Source organism: Scyliorhinus torazame, chromosome 4 (assembly GCF_047496885.1).
Source record: "Scyliorhinus torazame isolate Kashiwa2021f chromosome 4, sScyTor2.1, whole genome shotgun sequence".
In the NCBI taxonomy this organism is placed as follows: domain Eukaryota; kingdom Metazoa; phylum Chordata; class Chondrichthyes; order Carcharhiniformes; family Scyliorhinidae; genus Scyliorhinus; species Scyliorhinus torazame.
In genome coordinates this window covers 180,993,814-181,015,006 of record NC_092710.1, presented here as the reverse complement: position 1 = coordinate 181,015,006, position 21,193 = coordinate 180,993,814, and the positions used below count along the sequence as shown (strand labels likewise).

The following is a 21,193-nucleotide window of genomic DNA, read 5'->3' as shown; positions in this document are numbered from 1 at the left end:
TCTTGATGAAGCTCATGTCGGCCCAGTTGGGTGCGTACATGTTAACTAGTACTACCTGTGCCCCATCCAGGGCCCCACTGACCATGACATGCCGTCTCCCTGGGTCCGTAACCGTCTTTGTCGCCCTAAGCATCGTCCTCTTGCCAATCAGTATTGCCACCACCCTGGCCCTTGTCCCGTAGCAGGAATGGTAGGTTTGTCCCAAACAGCCCTTTCATACTCTCAGTCGGTCCTGCTCTCTCAGGTGTGTCTCTTGGAGGAAGACAATGTCGGCGCTCATATTTCCTAGGTGGGTGTGGACTCTGGATCTCTTCACTGGGCCATTGAGTCCCCTTGTGTTCCAGGTGACTATCCTGGTGGGGGGCCTCTGCCACTTCGCTCCTGTGGGATTAACCATACTTACCTGGTGGACGCGCCACAGCCCTCCGGGGTCCCCCTTTGTTAGGGGGCCGTCCAGGATGGCCGCTGTCACTGCGCTCTCCATGCGGTCGGGTCCCTGCGCTCCGGGGTTTCCCTTTGTCCCGGGGGCACCCGACATGGCCGCCCACTGTGCGTCCGCCACGCGGGTAGTCCCCTGCACTCTGGGGTCTCCCTTCGCCCAGAGACCGTACTGGGAGGGTGCTTGCAGCGATTCCTTGTTTCGAGCCCTTGGTTGTGGCATTTTGTAGCCCTATTCCTTTTCTAGCCTTGTTTGTCCCTCCTTCCCTGTGTCCCCCCCGCTCCCCGGTCTCTCCCTCCCTTTATCCTCTTTCCACGCCCCCCTCTCCATTTCCCCCCCCCCTCTCCCATGTACCCCTCCTTTGTCTCTCTTTCCCCTGTTCCTATCCCCGTTTCCTCTCCCGCCTCTGAGTTTCCTCTCCCGGCTTTGTTGCATGCCCCCGGCGCTAGCTTTCCTGCTAGTACGGTGGTCCCCCTCTCGGGAGTTACTGTCTCGCTTCTCCCCTGCCCGGCCTCTGCAGTTTTCTGCCCGCTCTTCCCCTATCCTGGAGCTGGTTTAGCACACTGGGCTAAATCGCTGGCTTTTAATGCAAACCAAGGCAGGCCAGCAGCACGGTTAGATTCCCGTACCAGCCTCCCCGAACAGGCGCCGGAATGTGGCGACTAGGGGCTTTTCACAGTAACTTCATTTGAAGCCTACTTGTGACAATAAGCGTTTTTCTTTTCATTTCATTTCCTACCCTGCACTCCTCTTGCTTGCTCTCCCTTCTCCACTACTCTCGTTCCCTCATGTTGGGGCCTGGTCTCCCACCTGCAGTGGTCCCTCGGGCAGTGGTTTGCTCTTTGTTCAGGGTGTGCTCGCGGGGGCGGGGGGGCCTGGCGTTCCCCCCCCCCCCCCCCAATTCGGCATGTTGATGCCCCTCGCCAGGGGCCCCTTATTCCTACCCTAGCTGCTGGTTTTCCAGCCCGTGTTCCTCGACAAACTTGTTTGCTTCGGCGGGGGCTGTGAAGAAGTATTCTCTTTCTTGGTATGTGACCCAGAGTTTTGCTGGGTACAGCATACCAAAACGCATGTTGCTCTTGTGAAGAGCTGCTTTCGCTCTGTTGAATTCGGTCTGTCTCCTGGATAGGTCTGCCCCAATGTCCTCGTAAATTCTAATGGAGTGTCCTTCCCATTTGCAGGTTCTGGTTTTCCTGACCCAGCGCAGGATTGTTTCCCTGTCTTGGTACCGGTTACCAGTTTAGCTATAACTGCTCTCGAGTGGACCTTGGGCTTCGGGTACAGCGACCGGTGCGCTCTGTCCATTTCTGGTGGGTTGGGAAAGGTTTTCCTCCTCACTAAGTTGCCCAGCATCTCGGCCACGCATGTCGTGGGGTTTCTACCCTCGATCCCCTCTGGTAGGCCCACTATCCTGACATTTTGCCTTCTCGAGCGGTTTACCTGGTCGTCCACTCTGCCCTCCAGGCTCCCCTGTGTTGTGCTCAGTCTCGCCACCTCTCGCTCCAGGGCCGTGATCCGGTCGCTCATGTCAATCGCTGCTTTCTCCAGCTCCTTAATGGTCTCCTCTTGGGCTTCCAGTTTCTCCTCTTGGGCTTCCAGTTTCTCCTCTGCTCTGCCCAGAGCATGCTGCACCTCCGTCAGGGCCTTGGCCATTGCTGCCTGCACTGCGGCCTCTGTCTCCCCTAGCCCCAGCTTTGTTTACCTGCTGATGTTCCCTCAGCGCCTCGGCAAAGGCTGCCTTCCAGTTCCAGTTCCCCCCTGTCCCCGGGGCAGAATGCACCTGTCTGCCCAGTTCTTTTTGATGCGGCGATACTTCCGTTCCGCCGCTTCGTGCGCTGATTAGCTTGTCTGAACTGGCTTGACCATTGCCCCGTCTGCCTTTGGTGCCCCTTCTCCCTCTGCTTTGGCTCCCTTCTGACTTTTTTTTTCTTTTTCCCCATCCCTTTCTTTTTTGTCCCTTTTTCTCTCTTTTTTTTCCCCCCCCTTTTCTTTTGGTTTCTTCCCTTTTTCATTTGCCCTCCCTTCTCTCCTTTACCACTTTATTTCTCCTCTTTTATAAAATTATTTTCAGGAGAACTTGTTTTGGGTGAGGGAAAAAAAAATTCTTTCCCCCCCCCCTTTAAAAGTTTTCTTTTCAAAGTTTTGTTTTTGCAAAAGTTCTTTTTCCCTTCCTTTTTCCCTCACTCACCAAGGGTCGAGAGAGAGAGGCTTCTGGTCGGGAGTCCCTATTTGTTCCTGCCTATTGGTGGTCGCTGCCGGTGGAGGAGGGGGTGGAGGTCCCCGCTGCTTGGTCCGGGCCACCACTCGCCGCACCCTGCGCTCTCCTGCTGGTGGTGGGGGGGGGGTCGCTCCTCCGCCCCTTCCTTCCTGCAGGTTCGGCCCCCGCTTCGGTCCGGGCTGCTGCTTCTCCTGCCCTCCTAATGGCCTATTTCTGAGGTTCTTTAAAGAAGTGATTATAAAAGAGATAGTAGATTCATTGATTTTGATCTTCGCAAATTCCCTAGATTTGGCAGCGGTCCCAATGGATTGAAAATTGCAAATAGAATTTGTAATTTCGGTTCAAGAAAGAAGGGAGACAAAATGCAGGAAGCTTCAGTCCAGTTAGCTGAACATCAGTCATGGTGAAAGTCATGGGGAAAATGCTAGGATCCAGGAGATAATAGCAGGATATTGTATTATGATATTCTAAATCGAGCAGTCAACATGGTTTTGTGAAAGGGAAATCATGTTTGACTAATGTATTGGAGTTCTTTCAGGAATCAACAAACGAGGTGGATAAAGAGGAACTTGCAGGTATGGTGTACATTTCTCAAAGGCATTTGGGAAGGTGCCACATCGAAGGTTACTATACAAAATAAGAGCTCATGGTTCAGGGGGTACTGCATATTGGCATGGATAGAAGATGGTTAACCAACAGGAAACCGAGTTGGTTGGCAAGCTGAAACAGTAGAGTGCCACACGGATCAGTTCTAGGGTCTCAACGAACTGGTGTCTTCTATTTACAATAAAGGAGCTGAATGTATGGTAGGTACAATTGCTGATGACACCAAGATAGGTAGGAAAGTAAATTGTCAAGAGGAGGTAAAGAGTTTACAAAGTAATGTAGATAGGTTAAATGAGTGAGCAAACATTTGACAGCTGGAGTGAGGTTGTCCACTTTGACGGAGAATAGAAAAGCAGTATATGATTTTAATGTAGAGGGACTGTCGAACTCTATGGAGGGACCTGGTGTCCTGATATGTGAACTACAAAATACATGGCGGCACGGTTAGCACTACTGCCTCACAGCGCCAGGGATCCAAGTTCGATTGCAACCTTGGGTGACTGCGAGTGTGAAGTTTGTGTGGAGTTTGTATGTTCTTGTGTTTGCATGGGTTTTCTCCCAAAGATGTGCAGCTTCAGTGGATTGGCCATACTAAATTGCCATTTGGTCTCCAAAGGTTATGTGGGGATATGGGGAAAGGGTGGAGGAGTGAACCCAGCTAGGTAGGGTGCTCTTTCAGAAGGTTGGTACAGACTCAAAGATCCAAATGGCCTGCTGCACTGTAGGAATCTATCTGGCAAGTGATTCTGAATGCAAATGGAATGTTGGCATTTATTGCAAGGAGAATGGAGTATATAGGTAGGGAAGTGTTGCTACAGGGTCTTGGTGGGAGTGCATTATCTGGAGTATTGTGTATTAAATATTGGTCCTTTGGAAGATGAGAAGGAAGATTTAATAATAGGAGACGGGGAAATGGCTGAGGAGCTGAACAGGTTTTTTGGGTCACAGTGGAAGACACAAATAACATGCCAGTGACTGATGGAAATAAAGATATGATAGGTGAGGACCTTGAGATGCTTGTAATCACTAAGGAGGCAATATTGGGCAAGCTAATGGGGCTAAAGGTAGACCAGTCTCCTGGCCATGATGGGATGCATCCCACAGATTTAAAAGAGATGGCTAGGGAAATTGTAAACGCACTAGTGATAATTTACCAAAATTCGCTAGACTCTGGGGTGGTCCCAGAGGATTGGAAAGTAGCAAACGTGACACCACTGTTTAAAAAAAGGAGGTCGGCAGAAAGCGGGTAATTATAGGCCGGTAAGCTTAACTTCGGTTGTAGGGAAAATGCTGGAATCTATCATTAAGGAGGAAATAGCGGGGCACCTGGAGGGAAATTGTCCCATTGGGCAGACGCAGCATGGGTTCACAAAGGGTAGGTCGTGTCTGACTAATTTGGTAGAATTTTTTGAGGACGTTACCAGTGCAGTAGATAACGGGGAGCCAATGGATGTGGTATATCTGGATTTCCAGAAAGCTTTTGACAAGGTGCCACACAAAAGGTTGCTGCATAAACTAAAGATGCATGGCATTGAGGGTAAAGTGGTAGCATGGGTAGAGGATTGGTTAACTAACAGAAAGCAGAGAGTGGGGATAAATGGGTGTTTCTCTGGTTGGCAACCTGTAACTAGTGGGGTCCCTCAAGGATCATTGTTGGGCCCACAGTTGTTCACAATTTACATAGATGATTTGGAGTTGGGGACCAAGTGCAATGTGGCAAAGTTTGCAGACGACACTAAGATGAGTGGTAAAGCAAAAAGTGCAGAGGATACCGGAAGTCTGCAGAAGGATTTGGATAGGTTAGGTGAATGGGCTAGGGTCTGGCAGATGGAATTCAATGTTGCCAAGTGTGCGGCTATCCATTTTGGGAGGAATAACAGCAGAATGGATTATTATTTAAACGGTAAGATGTTAAAACATGCTGCTGTGCAGAGGGACCTGGGTGTGCTGGTGCACGAATCGCAAAAGGTTGGTGTGCAGGTGCAACAGGTGATTAAGAAGGCTAATTGAGTTTTGTCTTTCATTGCTAGAGGGATGGAGTTCAAGACTAGTGAGGTTATGCTGCAATTGTATAGGGTGTTGGTGAGGCCGCATCTGGAGTATTGTGTTCAGTTTTGGTCTCCTTACTTGAGAAAGGACATATTGGCACTGGAGGGAGTGCAGAGGAGATTCACTAGGTTGATCCCAGAGTTGAGGGGATTAGATTATGACGAGAGGTTGAGTAGACTGGGACTGTACTCATTGGAGTTTAGAAGGATGCGGGGGGATCTTATTGAAACATATAAAATTATGAAGGGAATTGATAGGTTAGATGCGGGCAGGTTGTTTCCACTGGTCGGGGAAAGCAGAACTAGGGGGCATAGCCTCAAAATAAGGGGAAGTAGATTTAGGACCGAGTTTAGGAGGAACTTCTTCACCCAAAGGGTTGTGAATCTCTGGAATTCCTTGCCCAGTGAAGCAGTTGAAGCGTCTTCTTTAAACGTTTTTAAGAAAAAGATAGATACCTTTCTAAAGAATAAAGGGATTCGGGGATATGGAGCGAGATTCTCCGACCCCCCCGCCGGGCCGGAGAATCGCCGGGGGCTGGCGTGAAACCCACCCCCGCTGGTTGCTGAAGTCTCCGGCTCCGGCGATTCGGCGGGGGCGGGCATCGCGCCGCGCCGGTTGGCGGGCCCCCCCGCTCGATTCTCCGGCCCGGATGGGCCGAAGTCCCGCCGCTAAAATGCCTGTCCCGCCGGCGTAAATTAAACCACCTACCTTACCGGCGGGACAAGGCAGCGCAGGCGGGCTCCGGGGTCCTGGGGGGGGGGGCGCGGGGCGATCTGGCCCCGGGGGTGCCCCCACGGTGGCCTGGCCCGTGATCGGGGCCCACCGATCCACGGGCGGGCCTGTGCCGTGGGGGCACTCTTTCCCTTCTGCCTCCGCCACAGTCTCCACCATGGCGGAGGCGGAAGAGACTCCCTCCACTGCACATGCGTGGGAAGCTGTCAGCGCCCGCTGACGCTCCCGCGCATGCGCCGCCCGGAGATGTCATTTCCGCGTCAGCTGGCGGGGCACCAAAAGGCCTTTTCCGCCAGCTTGCGGGGCGGAAATTCGTCCGGCGCCGACCTAGCCCCTTAAGGTTGGGGCTCGGCCCCCAAAGATGCGGAGCATTCCGCACCTTTGGGGCGGCGCGATGCCCGTCTGATTTACGCCGTTTTGGGCGCCAGTCGGTGGACATCGCGCCGTTTCAGGAGAATTGCGTCCATGGTGTACGGGCCGGAGAGTGGAGCTGAGTCCACAAAGATCAGCCATGATCTCATTGAATGGCGGAGCAGGTTCGAGGGGCCAGATGGCCTACTCCTGTTCCTAGTTCTTATGTTCTTGTGTTTCGGTCTTAAAGGCTGTAGTAGCATTAGAAACAGTTCAGATAAGGTTCACTTGACTGAATTCTGGGATAAGGGGGTTAGTTTAATGGAAAAGATTGCTCAGGTTGGGCCTCTATCCATTGGAGTTTAGAAGAATTGGAGGTGATCTTTTCTTAAAACACCAAGATTCTGAGAGGATTTGATGGTGGATGATAAGAGCATGGTCCCTCTTTGTGGGGAAAGCCTAGAACTTGGGAACACAGTTTAAAAATTATGGGGTCTCCCATTTTAAGATGAGAAAATCAGTGGGGTTGAGGCCTCAATCAGATTGGCCATGATCTGACAGAGTGGTGTAGCAAGCTCTAGGGACCAAATTGCCTACCACTACAAAATCGTGTGTTGTATGTGCTGGGTGGTGGAGTGAACCGGAGTGTAGAAATTTAGAGCCTCTGAAAGACTTTTTTTTCCACTCCCTCTCTCTCTCTCTTCCCTCCCTCTTCCACCTCTTTACTTAATTGTCCACAAATAGGCTTTCAACTTTAAATAAGTCCTGCACCTGAGAATTCAGTTTTTGTTAGCTACAAAGCAAAAAAATACTTTCTGTTGTTAAATTTAAGCTTCCGTCACTTGTCCCATTTTAAATTTCATTTTGCAAATTTTACTTAGTGGTAATTGTTTTTCAGTACCTGGAATTGCTGAGATCCCAACATAACAAACCAATTAAATGCCTCAGCATCATGTGGGCCCTGGGACAGGCTGGGACAGATTTGGCAGAAGGATTAAAGGGTAAGAAATCAATAATGAACTCGGGATATTTGGAAATGGCTTGAATTATTTTGTGTTGGTTAATACTATCCGATTTATTCATATTTCTCATTGGGCTTCTGAACTGTTGCACACCTTTTAATTGTTTCACTAGTAAACAGTCGTAACTCCTTAATTGAAACTAGATGATCTCTTCTTTGGTTTTATTTTGAGAATTTGAGCAACATTCATGTTTAGATTGTTGAATTTTAATAATCCAAGGCATTCTTTATCCATTTGCAATATATTGTGATCTAGCAAAACTGTTCTTTTCTTTCCATTTTAGTTTGGCTTAATATCATGCTTCCTGTACTGGGTGTTAAAGCTCTGTCTGCCTATGCAATTAGCTACTTGGACAGATTACTAATGTGAGTAAATGCAGACCGTCTAAAATAAATTTTCAATATATGGAAAGCCTGTATCAAAATCCACCATGTATGCATTATATAACAGCAATTTTAGTAGAGATGTTCGCCGCCTGCTTTCTCTGTAAAAGTTATTTGCTAATACTTGCCCGCAAGTAGGAGCAGCCATACTAATCAATAATAAAACTCTTCTAAGTGGACGGCTACTTCATTCCAGTAAAACATCAAATGGCACTTGTGCCCTATATGATCTCCCCTTAATTGCATCTGCATTCTTTGTACAAATAGAAAATACATTAATCATGGGAGAATATGCCCATGCCTCCACTGAAGATTGCAAATTAAAAGCTCAGTAACTCCTTGTCTAGAATGGCAGACAATGCCTTGACTTTAAGATACAGATTTCAAAGTTAAATCTCTTGGTTAATCTCTTAATATCTGTAATTAAACCTTTCTGATTATAACTCTTCCCTTGTATCTACTTATCATTTTTCAGGATGCATTCCAATTTATCCAAGGGATTTGGAACTGTTGGACCCAAAGACTTTTTCCCATTGCTGGACTTTGCTTACATGCCTAATAACTCACTTTCACCCAAGTAAGTTAGAATTTAAATTGATCCTTGTTTAAGAAAGCTGCAAGTTACTGAGATTGTTCCAGTTTGTGCTTGAATCATAGAATACCTACAGTACAGAAGGAGGCCATTTGGCCCATTGTGTCTATGCCAACCCTCAAGAGTGCCCTATCCCTGTAACCACATAGTCCCACCTAACCTTTTGGACACTAGGGGCAATTTAACATGGCCAATCCGCCTAACCTGCACATAATAATAATCGCTTATTGTCACAAGTAGGCTTCAATGAAGTTACTGTGAAAAGCCCCTAGTCGCCACATTCTGGCGCCTGTTCGGGGAGGCCGCTTTGGACTGTGGGAGAAAACTGGAGCACCTAGAGGAAAAACACGCAGACACAAGGAGAATGTACAAACTCCATACGGAGGCACCCCAGGTTGGAATTGAACCTGGGTGCCTGGTGCTGTGAGGCAGCAGTGCTAACCACTGTGACACCTGCTGTTTCATTTTTTTTAAGCTCCATGCTGGTTATATTTTTCTCATTTAGAATTGCTGTGACAGTAACAAAGGGAGTCTGCACAAACGAGACTCAAAGTCCAACTCATAAAGTATTGTATGTTAAAACAACTACAGTTTACTAAATGGAATGAAACTGACAATAGCAGTTTGGCACAAATTTACAATACAGTCAATAGGTATTTGGTTATTTTAAAAAGACAATCAATACATTGGTTGATTAGAAGAGCCATTAGAAAATATCACAGTTCATTGTCAAAGATCAAGTTAACCAAATAACTACGATTTAGCAAGAGTCAATGTAGAAACTTGCTGAGGTATCAAGGACATCAAATGAACTCGAATGTCAACAGATGAGCGATCATATACAGCGAACCAAGATAAACAAAACTCTTCCCTCTTATAAATCCCCAGTAAACCGCTAATCCTATGAAAGTCTCTTGCCATATGCCTTCTGTAACTGTGAAAAGTTGTGTGTAAACTGCTTATTGCTTACTTGTCTTGTAATAACCATCTTCCTTTCCATTTGATTTACCTGCTATCCTTCTTAACTGCTGATTGGAGATCAGGAACTTGCTATGTAGAAACTTGGTCCAAAATAAACCCATATTTTTAGTGGAACCAGCATTGACGTACTAGAATTTTACTGAATGCCACTTTTATAAACAAATGTTTTAATATTCTTCAATGCAAGAAACATGTACAGCAATTTTTATTAAGTACTGGAGATACATTCTCCTGGCTGTAGGCCATGCACATCCTTTTTTAAAACAAATATATTTTATTGAACTTTTTCAAACAAAATCTTTTCCATTTTTACAACTCAACAAGGGATTATACATTAAACATTTTTAAAATAATATAGTGAGCTTACAACAAAAACTGGAAAAGAAAAAGCAAATAGCAAAAACACAAAATAGTGCTTCGCTTCCTTCCACATGAGTAGAATCCTACGCCGGGCTACTAGGGACGCAAAGGCCAAAATGTCGGCCTCTTTCGCCTCCTGCAGTCCCAGTTCTTCTGCAACCCCAAATATAGCTAACCCCCAGCCTGGCTTGACCCGGACCTTCACCACCTTAGAAATTACCTTTGCCCCCCCCCCCCCCCCCCCCCCAGAACTCGTACAGTGCCGGACACGACCAGAACATGTGTGTGTGGTTCGCCGAGCTTCCTGAGCACCTCCCACATCTGTCCTCGACCCCGAAAAACCTGTTCAGTCTTGCTCCCGTCATATGTGCTCTATGTAGAACCTTAAATTGAATCAGGCTAAGCCTGGCACACTAGGACGAGGAATTTACCATACTTAGGGCATCCGCCCATAGCCCCTCCTCGATCTCTTCCCCCAGCTCTTCTTCCCATTTTCCCTTCAGCTCCTCTATCATCGCCTCCTCCTCGTCCCTCATCTCCCGGTATATTTCGGACACTTTGCCCTCTCCCACCCATGCCCCCGAAATCACTCTATCTTGGATCCCTTGCGTCGGGAGCTGCGGAAATTCCCTCACCTGTTGCCTCGTAAATGCCCTCACTTGCATATATCGGAAGGCATTCCCTGGGGGCAACTTATATTTTTCTTCTAGCGCTCCCAGACTTGCAAACGTCCCGTCTATAAACAGGTCCCTCAGCTTCTTAATTCCTGCTCGCTGCCAGCACTGGAACCCCCCATCCATCCTCCCCGGGACAAACCTCTGGTTATTCCTTATCGGGGACCACACCGAGGCACCCGTCACTCCCCTGTGTCGCCTCCACTGCCCCTAGATCTTCAAGGTCGCCACCACCACTGGGTTTGTGGTGTACCTTTTCGGGGAGAATGGCAGCGGCGCCGTCACCAGGGCTTTTAGGCTCGTTCCCTTACAGGACGCCATCTCCAGCTTCTTCCACGCCGCTCCCTCTTCCTCCCTCATCCACTTACAGACCATCGACACATCGCCCAATAGTAGTCGCTCAGACTCGGCAGCGCCAGTCCCCCTCTGTCCCTACTGCGCTGCAGGAACCCCCTCTTTACTCTCGAGTTCTTTCCCGCCCACACAAAGGTCATAATGCTCCTATCTATTTTTTTAAAGAAGGCTTTTGTGATCAGGATGGGGAGGCACTGAAACACGAAAGGAAACCTCGGGAGGACCACCATTTTAACTGCCTGCACTCTGCCCGCCAGTGACAGCGGCACCATATCCCACCTCTTAAAGTCCACCTCCATCTGCTCCACCAGCCACGTCAGATTAAGTCTATGCCGGGTTCCCCAGTTCCTGGCCACCTGGATCCCCAGGTATCGGAAATTCCTTACCACTCTCCTCAGCGGCAGAGCATCTATCCCCCTGCCCTGTTCCCCGGGGTGCATTACAAAAAGTTCGCTCTTCCCCATATTTAGTTTGTATCCCGAGAACTCTCCAAACTCCCTAAGTAGCTGCATTACCTCTGGCATCCCCTCTACCGGGTCCGCAACATATAGCAGTAGATCATCTGCGTAGAGTGACATTCGGTGTTCCTCTCCCCCTCTAAGCACCCCCCTCCACTTCTTAGAATCCCTCAGCGCTATGGCCAGTGGTTCAATTGCCAACGCGAACAGAAACGGGGACAGGGGACACCCTTGTCTTGTACCCCTATGTAGCCGAAAGTATCCTGATCTTTGCCTGTTTGTAACTACGCTTGCCATCGGGGCCCCATATAAGAGTCTGACCCATCTAATAAACCCCTCACCGAACCCAAACCTCTTCAGCACCTCCCACAGATAGTCCCACTCCACCCTGTCGAATGCCTTCTCTGCATCCATTGCCGCCACTATCTCTGCCTCCCCTTCCGGTGGGGGCGTCATCATCACCCCCAGCAACCTTTGTACATTAACATTCAGTTGTCTCCCCTTTACAAACCCTGTCTGATCGTCATGCACCACCCCTGGGACACAATCCTCTATCCTTGTCGCCATCACTTTGGCCAGCAGTTTGGCATCTACATTTAGGAGTGAGATAGGCCTGTATGACCCGCATTGCAGCGGGTCTTTATCTCGTTTCAGGATTAGCGATATCGTCGCCTCCGACATTGTCGGGGGTAGCATCCCCCTTTCCTTAGCCTCATTAAAGGTTCTCGCCAAAAGCGGGGCCAACAGGTCCATATATTTCCTATAGAATTCCACCGGAAACCCATCTGGTCCCGGGGCCTTCCCTGCCTGCATGTTCCCCAGTCCTTTAGTCACCTCATCCACCTCGATTGGCGCCCCCAGACCTTCCACCTCCTGCCCCTTCACCTTCGGGAACCTTAACTGGTCCAGAAAGTGTAGCATTCCTTCTTTTCCCCCTGGGGGTTGGGACTTGTATAGCCTCTCATAAAAGGTCTTGAACACCTCGTTCACTTTCCCTGCTCTCTGCTCCATATTTCCTGTTTCGTCCCTAACTCCCCCGATCTCTCTCGCCGCCATCCTCTTCCGAAGTTGTTGGGCTAGCAGCCGGCTCGCCTTTTCCCCAAACTCGTATTGCAACCCCTGTGCCTCTGCCTTTCCCGTGGTCAGCAGGTCAAACTCCGTCTGTAGTCTTCGTCTTTCTCTGTATAGCCCTTCGTCTGGGGCCTCCGCATATTTTTTTATCCACCCTCAAAATTTCCCCTACTAATCTCTCTCTTTGCCCTCTTGTTTCCCCTTGTGGGCTCTGATGGAGATCAGCTCTCCTCTAACCACCGCCTTCAGCGCTTCCCATACTACCCCCACCTGAACCTCCCCATCGTCATTGACCTCCAGGTATCGCTCAATACACCCCCTCACCCTTCTGCAGACCCCCTTGTCCGCCAGTAATCCCATATCTAATCGCCAGAGTGGGCGCTGCTCCCTTTCCTCTCCTAGTTCCAGATCCACCCAATGTGGGGCATGGTCTGAAACGGCTATGGCCGAGTACTCCGTTCCTGCCACTTTCGGGATCATTGCCCTTCCCAAAACGAAGAAGTCTATCCGGAAGTATACCTTATGGACGTGGGAGAAGAAAGAGAACTCTTTAGCCGTCAGCCTGGCGAATCTCCACGGATCCACTCCCCCCATTTGTTCCATAAATCCCTTAAGCACCTTGGCCGCTGCCGGCCTTCTCCAGGTCCTGGATCTGGACCGGCCTAGCCCTGGATCCAGCACTGTGTTAAAGTCCCTCCCCCCATTATCACATTTCCCACCTCCAGGTCCGGGATATGTCCCAGCATTCGCTTCATGAATCCCGCGTCATCCCAATTAGGGGCATATACATTCACCAGCACAACCGCCACACCCTGCAGTCTGCCACTCGCCATCACATATCTGCCCCCACTGTCCACCACTATGTTCTTAGCCTCGAATGATACACGTTTCCCCACCAATATTGCCACTCCTCCGTTTTTCGTGTCCAACCCTGAGTGGAATACCTGTCCCACCCATCCTTTTCTTAGTCTAACCTGATCCGCCAACTTCAGGTGCGTCTCCTGGAGCATGACTACTTCCGCCTTCAGTCTCTTCAAGTGCGCAAACACCCGTGCCCTCTTAATCGGCCCATTTAAACCCCTCTCATTCCACGTGATCAGCCGGATTGGGGGGCCATTCACCCCCCCCGCCCCTCGTCGACTAGCCATCCCTTTTCTTAGGCCATCCCCTCACCCAGGTCCCACGCACCCGTCTGTCCCCCAGGCAGCGCCCTCCCACCCCGACCACCTCATTTCTTACCAGCTCCCCCTTGCACTCAGCAGCAGCAACCCAGTTAGTCGTCCCCCCGACCCCCGCTAGATCCCCCTCTAGCTTGATTATTCGCCCCATATTGCTTCCGTAAGTCAGCTAACTCTGGCTGACCTCTGCTTCCCCCATTCACTCTTTGACCTCCCTGCGTGTGAGGCTCCCTTTCTTCCTGCGCCCGTTTTCCCGCTATAATTCCCATAGCGCGGGAAAAAACCCGCGCTTTCCTCTCGGCCCCGCCCCCCATGGCGCAGTTCCCTCATTCCCCTTCCCTGTCCCTTTTCTCACCGGTGCCCACATTTCTTAGTGTCCCCCCCCCCACCGGGGGGAGAAAAAATTCCCCGTCCAACATTGCTGTACAGTAGCCCTCCCCTTTCCCCACTTTACATTTCTGTACCACCACCTCGCTGCTTCTCTCCAAACATCAAGCTCTCAAATCTAGTCCAGTTTCTCTTCTTGGATGAATGTCCATGCCTCCTCCGCCGTCTCAAAGTAGTGGTGCTTGCCCTGATGCGTGACCTACAGTCGTGCCGGCTGCAGCATCCCAAATTTTATTTTCTTCCTATGGAGCACCGCCTTGGCCCGGTTAAAGCTGGCCCTCCTTCTTGCCACCTCCGCACTCCAGTCCTGATACACACGTATCACCGCATTCTCCCATTTGCTACTCCGTGCCTTCTTGGCCCAGCTCAGGACCATCTCTGTCCCTGTAGCGATGGAACTTCACCACTATTGCTCTTGGTGTTTCCCCTGCCTTTGGTCTTCTCACTAGGACCCAGTACGCTCCCTCCACTTCCAGGGGGCCCGTTGGGGCCTCGGCTCCCATTAGTGTATGGAGCATCGTGCTCACATACGCCCCAGCATCAGCTCCCTCTGTTCTTTCGGGAACCTAGAATCCGTAGGTTTTTCCTCCTCGAGCTGTTCTCCAGGGCTTCCAGCCTTTCTATGCACCTCTTGTGTCTCTGTTTTTACCACCAGGCCCTGTATCTCATCTTCATTCTCGGCTGCCTTTACCTTCACTCCATGGAGCTCCATCGCCTGGACCTTTTGTGTTTCCTTCAGTCCCTCGATTGCCAGTAACATCGGCGCCAGCACCTCCATTCTTGAGCTCCTCCACACATCGTCGGAGAAACTCCTGCTGGTCTGGGCCCCATCGGCCGCCATCTTGCTTCTCCCTTCTCTTCTCTGCCGCTGCTCCAAAGGATCCTTCGCAATCTGGCCACTGCCGCCGCTCCTTTCCATACACACCTGGGGGGACTCCTTCCTTCGTCACCCCACACTGGGTTAGGTCGAAAAAAAAATTCCGTTGGGGCTCCCGATAAGAGCCCAAAAGTCCGTTGGAACGGGAGGTGCCGAAACGTGCGGCTTAGCAGTGCATCGCCGCAACCGGAGGCCGGCCATGTACATCCTTAAGACTCAACTTATCTAGTGACAGCTTTCTATGTGCACTATGACAGAAAACATGGCTCAACCTGCATCAGAAGTATTTTATTTGTGTCAAGCCTCGGCAGGTCCTCTTGGGATATTAGATGTACATGTGACTAACCCTGTGTGCATGTACCTATTATTATAGGCTCTCGAATTTTTTTACGGTAATGGAAAAACAAACACCCCAGGCCCAATAGATGAAGAACTCTTAATCAGCCAAGTGACTCCTGACGATGAATCCGAGGCCACCTCCAAACATATGTACATGCAGACATGTTCTCCTTTAATGCTGAAACTCTCTCGTCAAGACTCCCACTTCCATTGCTGTGCTTAATTCATCCTTCCTAACTCCCACCTGTTCAAAGCTCAGATGAAACCAGAAATCCCATGCTTCACTCACATGAGAAATTTCTGTTAGATATTCCTTGCTGTAAAATAACACATTATCTTTTTGGTTGCATGAAATCAGCAAATGAGTAGTGAGGCTGTAAATTGTTTGGAACCCTGGAAAAATGGCAACCTAAAAAGTTGAAGAAAACCAAACCACACCAACTGCTTTGAGATGTAAACCATTTCATAAGCCACAGCCTATAATCATAAAAGTAGAGCTAGCAACTGCCTTTATTCTTAAAATGCACATTATACCTATCGAAATGAAGCCTTGAAGTTTGCATCGGTTATTGTTCCCACTGAATTGTGATACTCTAAATTTATACATATGAATATTGATATACAATGGGTAATTTTCCCCCACAGGTGTCTCAGATTATGAGATAAAGTCTACGGTGACAGAAAACAGAAGGTTGAGCTTTACACAGTGAAATAATGATGGTCATCGAGTTTGTTTAACATAACTTGGACTACATGCAGCTCATCAAATTGGCCCTGATTATTTTTTTTATAAAAGCCCCCCGTTCACCTTGCCTCCCACAATGCACTATGAGTCACAGATCAACTCCTGCCAAAAGTACTGCTGCTGAGATGCATGGATCATTGAAATTAGGCACTGGAAGCTATTGTTTAGCACCTGGTCTATTTCAATCCCATCGTCCAGCTGACTCACAATCTGAGTTCAAATATGCGTCAACTCCCTTTGAAGTAATAACTTGTGGTTTCACATTTGATATCATTTCTGTATAGGGCAAATTAGTCCAACCTTCTGTGGCCTATCCCATCAGAGTGGCAGACCATAAAAGAATGCCCCCCCATACTTTACAGAAACATCCCAATATAGGAGTAATAGGAACTGAAACAACACAATCTGTTTATTCAGAAGGGCCAGCACATGGAAAATTCTTAAGGATCTAGCAGGATAGAACTTGTGTGCACAATACAAACATTAATGTGCGCTATGGCCATTGGAAATGCAATCACACTGGGATCCGAAGCTGGGCCTCATCATAGCTAGGCTCCAACTTCGTTTTAATTCAGTCACTTAAAAATACTAATCGAAAATAACCACTGACTCAGTCACGCACACTCAACAACCTGGTATGCCGAATTTTTCTCCTTTTTACTAGAAGTGAGTTTTCTAGACATAAAAGCAAGCAATAACACTAGCAATTCAATAAAAAAAATCTGTAACAAATATTCCAGTTATTGATTAAACTGAGTAATACTCAATGAATATCAGAAAATGGGATTCGCTTTTCTAACGGATTGGGTCTACTGTTTGTTTTTGACTGCCCAATTCTTTTTTTCCAATTAAGGGGCAATTTAGTGTGGTCAATCCAGCTACCCTGCACATCTTTTTGGGGTGTGGGGGTGAGACCCATGCAGACAGGGGTACAATGTGCAAACCCCACATGGACAATGACCCGGGGCCGGGATCAAACCCGGGTCCTCAGTGCCGTGAGGCATCAGTGCAAACCACTGCGCCACCATATCGCCCTCTATTGGATCTACTTGTTGAGATTTCAGAACCATTCTAAAAGAAAACCAAACATTGACTTGCGGACTTTAAATTTCAACATAACTTGTATGTGACAACTGCTTTTATTTGGAGCAGTAGGAAGGAGTGGGGTGGGTGGAGGATTTCTAAAAAGATAGTCCCAAAGATGTCTAATTGCAAATCATAGCAAAAAGTAACCATAGATGTAGCAATGTTTAACAATTTTAAGGCAAGTGAGCCAATGATAGTGCAAGTTATTACAAACTATGGTAAAAGGCTGGTTAAATGCTTGGAATAAATAGCTTTTTCATGGAGGAAAATAGGAAGCTCCTACAGAATTAATCTTTTTATACATATACATAATATACAGGCACCAAATCTGAAATAAAAGTAGGTATGATACAGCAACATATTGGGTATTTCATTAGAAAAGTTTGGCTTAATTTTAACTGGCTAGATTTTAAGCCATGCAATGTTTTTATATCTGGCAAACCTTGAACAACAGGTGGTACTTGAAAGTCCAATGGCAGTGCATGATTTTAACCACAGCTATAGAATAATACTAAACCAGACATTCCTAAGTCACTATATTCTGTGGATCTTAATACTGCATTCTTGATATGGGCAAATACATTTGAAATAATTTGCATTGGTGTTGGCCTACAGAAGTTTGTACTGTAGTTAGGTATTCCTTTGGTTGGGCTAATCAGAACTACCATTATCAGTGTCAGAGGATGTAATCTGTTGCAGGTTAACAAGGAACATAACTTAATACAATTGTTGAATTTCATTCTGGCCCAAATGCCATTTAGAACTAGTAAAAAGACTGATGACCAGTTATGATAAAACAAGTTCCAACAATTCCAGGTGTTACAAAGTTTAGCTATATTTGGCAACAAATGTAGATCAAGAATACTTGATGAAATGCCTACTTAAAGAAAAAAGTAACCTAATGGTCATAGATTTCACCATCTTTTGGTCAATCAATACAATTGCATATTAACATACGGCAGGGCAAAAAAAATAATCCGAAACAAAAGAATGAACAAAACGTTCTTAAGCACAATGCCGAATCAGTATAAGTACATTACTGACTCATTTCAAACTAAAATGCAATTTTAAAAAGTGTTCAGAATACATATTTAATAATTGAATGATTATCTTGCATGCAGCCTCCCTCGTGACAGCAGTCCTTCCTCTTCTAACCTGTTCCTGTTGGCAGGCAGCATAACCAGGAAATTGAATGGCCCACTCGCAGACAGGCTCCTTTTTATTAACAAAAGAAACACCTGGATGCACTTTCAACAAGTCTCTGTATAATCCACATTCTTTCAAGTTATTATTGATGATGACATCTGTCATTGCATCAAACACAAACTGCACATTCTTGGTATCTGTGGCACATGTGAAATGAGTGTAGATCTCCTTGGTTTCTTTTCGCCTGTTCAGATCTTCAAAGTGACACTGAATATATGCTGTGGCTTCCTCGTATGTGTTGGACCCTGCATACTCTGGGTAACAAATTGTCAAAAGACTTCTCTTAATCTTCTCTTCAAATAGATCCTTTTTATTCAGGAACAGGATAATGGATGTGTCTGTAAACCACTTGTTGCAGATGCTGTCAAAAAGTTTCATGCTCTCATGCATTCAGTTCATTTCTTCAGCAAGCACAAGATCGTAATCACTTAATGCCACACAGAATATTAATGCAGTTATACCTTCAAAGCAATGAATCCATTTCTTCCGTTCTGACCGCTGTCCTCCTACATCAATCATCTTAAAATACAGCTCTTTGAAAGTAAAGTGTGTCTCCACAATGCCTGTAGTTAACACTCTGGTCCTCAAAACATCTTGTTGATTTGGGATATAGCCATGTAGGGATATTCTATCCAAATCATTCAAATAATATGATGCGGAGTCGTTCAGCTCATATTCTCTGGATCTACCAAAACGAGCCTGAACACATCATCCTGCCACTCCTGCAAGTTCTGTTGTCATGTGCCCTTCCTCTGTGGTTCCTGCTAGGACAAACAACTGGCAGGCATCACTAGCTCTTGTGTCTCCATAATCAACTTTCAACCTTCCCATGGCCCTAATTATAGCAATGATGGATTGAATTGTATTGCTATAAACCACTGCTTTATATTGTTTGCACTCTTCCTGCGAGTACCCATCCTCATGAATGATTTTCATTTGTTTTACAATGGTACTTTTCCCAGATTCTCCAGCACCCAGCAGCAGAAGTTTGACCTCCCCGGACGATTTCTCGCCGTCCTTCTTCAGGTTGCGGTCGAACGTTTTGCTCCGGGCCATTGCCGTCTTCCCCTCGGTGCTCATGGTGCAGCCCATCGCGGCAGATGGGCAGGTGCCGAGTCCCCGGGGGCTGGGGAGCGGAAGGAAAATCCCCTCCGAGCGGGGGGCCCGTCGGCGGGGGGTGGAAACACCCCGAAAAAAAATAAAAAAAAACCTCCCTCGCAGTCGGTGCGGGGGAGGGGGAAAGAAGAGAAGAGAGTTTAATATCTCCCTCTCTCGCTTCTCAGCTAATTCATTCACAAAGAGAAAGCCTCGATACACAGAGTCTGAGGAAGTTTTCTTTCAACCGCCGCTCGCCGACCGTTAGCGATTCAAAACTCTGGAGGGAGCGGCCGGCCTGCGCGAGCCTGGGAAACCGGAAACCCGCCCCTGTTTCATTAGATTTTGTCCCCAACTACACATGGGCACAGATTAAATGTACACCAAAATGTTGTGAATATTATTGTGCATTGTAAAAATGTAATTATATTTTTGCCAACTTCCAATTACTCTAGAAAAGTACAACATGGACCTCCATATGCATGCAATTTAAGCCAGTCTCGTTCTATTTAATTGATGAGTGTTGGCACCACCATAAAGAGTTACACAAATTAATAGTGTTTAATCATTATGGCTTACACTTCCCAAGAACCTTCAACCATATTTATTTAACTGTTTTAAATTATGTCTTAACTGCTCTGTTTCTTGTTTTTCTCTACCCTTTTCTGGATCTGGGGAGCAATTCAACATGTTAGGCTAGTGGCACTTGTACGTCAACCATCTCATCTCATTTTGCCCGTGGAAGCTTTCTAAATATTTACATTCATTGTGCCTACAGTATTTAAAATGTTAACACTTTTTTTTTTAAAAGAAAGTTTAGTTCAGTGTCTTTCTCAAAAGTTGAAGCCCCAACTTCCTAAAATTTTAATTACATTAATGACAAATTACAGAAGAGTATCTTCCGCCACATCCTAACTCTTGCTTTCAGTTTACAGGATCAGTTGCGTCATCTTTATCCGAGACTGAAAGTGTTGGCATTTGGTGCCAAACCTGACTCACGCTGCACACCTACTTTCCCTCTTTCTTATCGAGAGCAACTCCCAACTGTCCTCCAGAAATGAAGAAAGAGGTAAGTGATGAAACTCTATTTTTGATATAATAAAATGGGATTTTGTGAGAAAAGAACCAGTTTTGATTTGGTGTTTCCCATTAATGCATTTTCCAAGCTTATTGCAGATTCTGGTGATTACAAGTTGAGGGAAGAATGTTTAAAATTATATCCAACACTTTCAAGAATTAAATTTTTCACTAACTACCAATCCAACAGAAATTTAAAGAAATCTCAGCTTTCAAATGGGGATATTGAATTCCTAATTTTCCATGACTTCGGAAGATGCCATATTAACAAATGTATTGAAAATAGTAACTGTGTAATTTGAAAGCAAGTGATTGTTCTTCTCTCATGACTTTACTCAACTAACAAAATAGCTGAGCTGCACAAGTCAGGAAGACCACAAGGTCCTAAATTAATTCAGTTACCCTTAAACTGCTCTGTTGAAATTACACACATGTCAATGTTAGTCTCCACCATCCCCCCCCCCCCCCCCAATAGCTTGTGCATGTTCATCTATCTGTTTGCTTATGTGAATAATATGCAATTGGGCAATTGTCCATGAAAATTAATCTGAGGGGTGAGCACTCTTGGTTGAAGTGGCATAGTTAGAGCAAGAAGAAATTGTTTGCATGCAACTAATTTATTTTGCATTATCTGTTTACGGGCTCTCCCAGTTGTGCTAGCTGAGAACGTAGGCCTATTGTTGTATTCAGCCAAGCTATTGATGATGACAGCTGTGCCACCAGCTGTTTAAGTAGCGTGAATGGCATATCTTTTACGAATTGGAATACTATGAAGCTAATGTCCCCTTTTTCTAAAAAAAAAATTTCAGCTCTTAAGATGTATGGTTGAATGCTTGACCACGGACTCCAACAGTTTCAGCGTTTGGAGACAGCTGTATACCAAACATCTCCCTCAGTCCAGGTGATTAGTGCC

The 21,193-nt window shown here is 47.0% G+C and overlaps 1 protein-coding gene and 1 pseudogene across 1 annotated transcript in view; one reads left to right on the top strand and one right to left on the bottom strand.

Annotated features, from left to right (window-relative positions):
• Nucleotides 1-21,193, top strand: part of tmem214 (transmembrane protein 214) — a 102,959-nt gene that overhangs the window by 51,719 nt on the left and 30,047 nt on the right. The window contains 6 exon segments of the mRNA XM_072498936.1: nt 7,294-7,396; nt 7,701-7,782; nt 8,276-8,377; nt 20,132-20,196; nt 20,199-20,272; nt 21,090-21,181. Coding sequence (XP_072355037.1) covers nt 7,294-7,396; nt 7,701-7,782; nt 8,276-8,377; nt 20,132-20,196; nt 20,199-20,272; nt 21,090-21,181 — 518 coding nt within the window.
• Nucleotides 17,947-19,200, bottom strand: LOC140411140 (guanine nucleotide-binding protein G(i) subunit alpha-3 pseudogene; annotated as a pseudogene).